Consider the following 5,812-nt stretch of genomic DNA (forward strand, 5'->3'; position numbering starts at 1 on the left):
CACTGCTCCTCCAGCCAAGAGGGCTTCTCAGCACCGGGGGTCTTCAGCTTGATGTTGAACTGCTTGAGGGTCTGCTCCAACTGCTGCTGGTTCCCAGCGAAGTAGGCAGAGATGGCATTGTGGAAGAGCAGTAGCTGCTTGTGCATCACCTTGATCTGGGAAGAGCAGGAGGGGTCAGCCTGCAGTGACCTGGCCCCATCGCCCAGCACCCAGAGAAGGGGCAGGTGGCAGGGATGTGGCCCCTGCCTAGCACAGGAGGGGAAGATCAGAGCTGCTGGCAGCAGGTCCCAAAAGCTAGCGCGGAAAGAGGGCTGGGCTGCAGAACCCACGACAGTGAGAGGCAGGCAGAGACGGGCGCTCCCCTGCTGTTCCCCACTGGTCTCCCGGCTGCCTCGCAGCTGCTGCCCACCCGAAGGCAGATCTCCGGCAGGTGGCCGCAAGGCAGCATGGCCAAGGGACACAAGTGCACAGCAGACCCCTGCTCTGCGCCCCACAGCCCCTTACCAGCCCCACGTCCCTCCCCACCTTGTTCTCCTCCAAGAACTTGAGCTTGATGGCCACATCAGCACGCAGCTTTTCGTACTTGTCCTTGTGGCTCTGGAACTGGCTCTGGGCTGTGTCCAGCCGGCACAGGGTGCTGGCGTCCCGAGGGCCCATGCTCAGCTCCTCCAGGTCCGTGCGGTATGCATCGTACTCCAGCCTGTGCAGGGACAGCCAGTGTCAGAGCTATGCTGTGGCCCAGCAATTCCCCACCAGGGACGCCCGGCACCCAGAGGAAGCCAGCCCCAGCCCAGGGGCCTTGCCGCTGTTCTACCTGGCTGTCTCGTACTGCTTGACTGTCATGAGCGTGTCCTCCATCGTCTTGTTCACCAGTGTGTTGATGCTGGAGACAAAGAAGTTCACAGCTCCCAGTAGTGTTTCTCCGTTCTTGCAGAGCAGTTTCTGTGTTTCTGCATTGTAACCAAACTCCTCCTGGGAGAGGAGGAGGAGTCAGGGTCCATACCAGCAAGGCCCCCTCTCTCCTCCCCCATGCCCAGAATCAGCCTGGCTGTGGGTGCTCCAAGGAGATGCTAGGACACAGCCCTTCACGCTCTCCCTCGACCCGTGGCCTTCGCCGACTGCGGTTATCCCCAACCTCCTCCTACTTCTCCTCACGCACCTGGGGTGCTGCGGAGCAGAGAGCTGCCCCCGGTTGTGCTGCAGAGCCAAGGCACGCACCACCTCCCCAGCGGGCATACCTGCAGCTCAGGAGACTTCTGGCTGAGGTCTGCAAAGGCATCCCCCAGGGCGTGCTGTGTCTGCACCAGGCTGTAGAAGTGGTTGGTGAGAGCCCGCGCGAGCTGCAGCACACACTCGTACTTGCGCTTTGTCTCCCGGAGCAGCTCAATCTGCGTCTCCAGCTCCAGGTCCACAGTGCGGGAGCCCCGGCCAAACCGCTCCGAGATCAGCTGCTTGGTACACTGCAGGGCGAGGGAGGAAGGCATCAGGAGGCCCCGGGTCCCTGGCCGATGGGGAGGAAGAGCTCTTTGCTGCTGCAGGCAATGGGGAGCTGCAGAGCTATCCCCACAAATTCTGTGGGAAGATCCCCGGACACGTCCTCCACCTCCCACTGCTCCTTCATCCCTAGTGCAGGGCCTGGCCCAAACGTCAAGCTGCTGCGTGGCCCCGGCAGCGAGCCGGGCCACCCCAACGGTCCCAGGAAGCAGCTCACCTTGTACGTGTTGATACCCCATTTCTTGACAATGTCAAACTTCTCCACAGCGATGCCACGGACAACCTCCTCTCCTCCAACGGCTGGGCTGGGGTGGGGCTGGTGCAGCCCGGAGCCTGGAACAGACACAGCCCCGCGCAGCATCGGCTCAGCTGGGCAGCAGCATCAGCTTAGCTGGGCTACAGAGCCCGCAGAGGGCACAGGCCAGGCTGCTCACCCAAAAGCAATGATGCCTTCAGAGCAGGGCACCACAGCTGCGCCCAGAGGGCTCAGGGCACAGTGAGGAGCAAGAACAGGGATGCATCAGGGCTTGACAAAGCCCAAGCACAACCGACTCGTGGTCCAAGCAGCACCCACCCCTGCCTGGCTGCTGCCCTGCCTGGCAAGCTGCCACTGTGCCTGCTGCAGCACAGTACTGCGCACCTTGCCCTGCTGAGGGCCTGGGCCAGAGCAGCTCTCCCCTGCCAGCCACAAGGGCACGAGCCAGCAGCGTCAAAGGGCTCTGGCCAGTCTCGCAGTGCTGCATGCCTGCTGACCAGCTTGCAGGTGTCGTGACCCAACACCTCATGCACGCAGCTCCCACAACCCTTCCAGAGGTGTCGCACACAGGGCCCTGGCGTTGGCAGTGGTGGCAGCTGACCCCACAGGAGAAGGCACTGACCCCAGCCTGCCTGCAGGAGCTGCCTCATCGTCAGTGCAGATGAGCCCTCTCGCAGATGAGGCCCCAGCGCCTCCCATGCTGGGCTGTGCTCTGAGCAGCCCTGAGCAGTGTCCTTCCTGATCCTCCTCCTCACTGAGCAAGCCAGAGAGGAGAAGGCAACCAGCAGCACCCGGGGGAAGCATGCGCGTGGGCTCCTTGCTGCAGGAATGATCTCCACAGCCGGGCACCACCCGGGTCTCTGGCAGCACTGTCCTCTGCCTCCCAGCACCAGGGCCAAGACCCTGCTGCAGCTGCTGCAGGAGGTGAGTGCTGGGAAGTTCTTCCTCCTATGGCAGCGGGCTTGCCCGCCTGCGCACCGGTGGCTACGTGGGGCTGCAGCCACCTCACTGCAGAGGTGCTGCAAGGGTCCCCAGCACTAACTGGGGGCCCGAGCCCAGGCGGGTGGCTGCAGTACCTGCTGAAGCACCAGCCTGGTTGGCCATCCTGCTGGCGGCAGATGCACTGGGGGAGACGGATGGTCCTCGGGGTGGGTGAGATTGGATAAGACAGCCTGGAAATGGAGGGGCTGGCAGGTATTGAGCAGAGAGGGGCAAGAGGAGATGGGGTGACGTGACAGGCACGGGAGACAGGAGTGGTGAGGACAGAGGACGAGTGTGCAGGTGGGACGGCAGCAGGGGAGAGCAAATGGGAGCAGATGAGTGTGACATGAAATCAGAAGACAGATGGACACCTCCCATACCAGGTGCTCCCTCCCCGCTCCCTCTGTCCTGTCGGCTGGGCTCACTGTGCCCCGCAAGCCAAGAGCTGGACAGGCCCGGCATAACAGAGCCATGGGGATGGCAACTACAGCACGCACATCCCTCTGCCACACGCTCGTGCTGCTCTTCGGCAGAGCAGGCTGGGAGTGAACGCACACGTCCCTTCAGCCTGTGCAAATACACTTGCTCAAGCCTAATGCAGCGTGGAGTGGCCAGGGTCAAGCAGCTGTCTGCTACGGAAGAGCAACTTGGGGCAAGACTCAGAGGACGGAGACTTGTACGAAACAGGACCACGCAGGACAGAGGGTGAGAGACATAGCTGTGCCAGAGTTGCCCCAGTGGTGCCTGTGGTCCAGCCCAGCACCACTGATGCTCATCGCTGCCCCCACGCCCGGGGCAGAGCTCCCAGGGGGGTGCAGGGACAAGCAGGGTCCCGGGGCTGTGGCACGCTTGCCCACACTGCTGCCCGTCTGGTTGGCAGGACGCTCGCAGCCATGCCCTGCTGTCAAAGCACCCACCGCCCCAGGACCAGCCTGAGTGATGAGAAGAGGAAATAAGTGGAGACCGTGGGGCTCAGAGCCACCCTTCCCTGTCCTCCTGTGGGCAGGACATCCCTAGTCCTTGTGGTACAATTGCTGGCACCGGCACGCCACCAGAGCTCCTCGTTCACCCAGAACTGAAGAGGAGGTGGGACACTGGCACCTTTCCCCACCTCCGGAAGAAGAGAGAACTGAGAGCTGCCCTGCCTCAGCACAGTGCGAAGCCCAGGCACCGCAACCCACAGCCCCCAGCGGGAGGCCCCACAGCTGCAAGACAGCTGGGAGTGCCCAAGGCCCAGCCCTCCCTCTCACAGCACCTCCCCATTAGTGCGGGGAGCACAGGAGGAGCAGGGTTAGCAGGGCGGCAGCCCCTCCACTCCCAGGCAGCCAGGCTCTGCTGCAGGCATGCTTGGGCCAGCCTGTCAGCAGACCCCAGCTCGGCAGGGAAGAAGGGGCAGGTGCTGCCATCCTGTGAAGGAAGTGTTGTACCAAACAGCTGGGCTGAGGCAGAAACACGCATCAGGACCGGGTAGGGGACACACCGTGGGGCCAAGGCGCCAGCCCAGCTTCTGCCTGCATGCCCACACTGGACCCTCCCTGCCTGGTACCACCATGGGCCGTGCCCCAGCAGAGGGACCAGGCTCCCGCGCCTTGCAGCTTAAGCAGCACCCTCCTTCCCTGCAGGTTCCTGCAGCCCAGCACGGAGCAGGAGGGTGGGGAGATGAGCTGTACCCTCCTTCCCACGATGGAGCCTTTCCCTCACACCTCTGCCATTGCACGAGGAGCAGCACTGCCCTCAGCAGGCAGTCCCAGCTTTCACGTTCTGCCCCAGTCCTGTCCACACGAGCCTGCGCTGTGGCCTGGCCTACCTTTGATGGTGCTGGTGGGGATGATGCCTTCAGCCGTGCCCCCATAGCCGCCAGAGACGATGCTGGTTTCATTGAGGTTGGGCCCCGACACCATCACCTGCTGCAGGTCCTGGAACGGAGGGAAGAGCACAAGCAGCTGAGGCACAAAGCCAGGGCACACAGCCGAGCGGACGGCCCAGCCCTGATGCAGAGGTCCTGGGGCAGAGTCAGCAGAGAGGCACAGCACGGAAAGCAACACCTGGGGGTCTGGCATGTCCCCACTTGGCCCCAGCTACAAACCTGCTCCAAGCTGTCGTCCTCTGGCAGGCTGCCTGTGTCCCCGTTGCTGCTGATAGGGATCTCCATGGTGGCAGCCTTGCTCATGATCCCGTCCGACATCCTCAGGGCCTGCAAGGACACAGACGTGCTGCTGCAGCCTGGGGAGCCCCAGGGACCCGGCAGAGATGGAGACCATCCCACTGTGGCTAGCATCCTGGGGCTCTCACACAGCCAGGGAAACCCCAGGCTTCCCAAGCCAGGACCTGGCAGGGCCAAAGCCTGGGCTGAGCTCCCGATGGCCAGGGAGCAGGCAGAGGACAGCAGGCAGCTGGTCCCGCACTGGCAGCTGCGTGCACTGAGCAGCCTCTGCGGCCACAGCATGGCAGTCCCTCAGGATGTACCGCGCTGGTCCTGCCTACAACATCATGCCTCCCAGAAAGCTCCTGGTGGAGCTGCACATCCCAGAGGAGCCAGCCCTAGCTCCTGCTCCCAACCCTGGAGCACAGCTGGCACATGCTCTCCTGCCCCTTCGTCCCCACAGTGCAGACGTTTTGGAAATGAGATGGCGCTCCCCTGCCCCTCACAAATCTCCGGAGCACAGCAATGGTCTGTCTGTCCTGGCTGAGTGGCAGATCCTGGCCTGGGACAACCAGGGCTTTGCAGCAGAGCAGCTCCTGGCCCAGAGCCCAGGAGAACTGAGCCAAGAGCCACGTCTGCAGCCAGGCCATACACCGGATGCACTGGAGCCGAGGAGCAGCAGGGCCCTGCTGCGCCCAGACTGGTCTGAGCACATTCCAGGGCAGATGGTGCCAGGCACCTGAGCATGAGCCGGATCCACCCCTTGTGCTCCGTTACCTGCCTGCGCTGGCAGGAACACAGCCCTGATGACCAGATTCCCAGGATAGGGTCCTGGCTGAAGGGGACGTTGCCTCCCAGCACACTCCCCTGCCCCGCTCTCCCAGTGCAATTCCTCACTGGCCAGCAGCCCTGCTCTGAGCTGCAGCTGGGGAGCGGCC

At 63.3% G+C, this 5,812-nt stretch overlaps 1 protein-coding gene across 1 annotated transcript; it reads right to left on the reverse strand.

Annotated features, from left to right (window-relative positions):
* Positions 1-6: 6 nt before the first annotated feature.
* On the reverse strand, positions 7-4,924 carry ARFIP2 (ADP-ribosylation factor interacting protein 2; the record flags this gene model as incomplete). Its single annotated transcript, XM_010294463.1, has 7 exons — positions 4,818-4,924; positions 4,539-4,647; positions 1,712-1,827; positions 1,239-1,460; positions 815-972; positions 526-700; positions 7-155 (listed from the first exon to the last, which is right to left on the reverse strand). Coding segments are annotated over exons 1-7 (1,028 nt in total), but the record flags the coding sequence as incomplete, so codon positions are not given.
* Positions 4,925-5,812: the final 888 nt, after the last annotated feature.

The sequence above is a fragment of the Phaethon lepturus genome, unplaced genomic scaffold (assembly GCF_000687285.1).
Source record: "Phaethon lepturus isolate BGI_N335 unplaced genomic scaffold, ASM68728v1 scaffold46790, whole genome shotgun sequence".
Classification (NCBI taxonomy): domain Eukaryota; kingdom Metazoa; phylum Chordata; class Aves; order Phaethontiformes; family Phaethontidae; genus Phaethon; species Phaethon lepturus.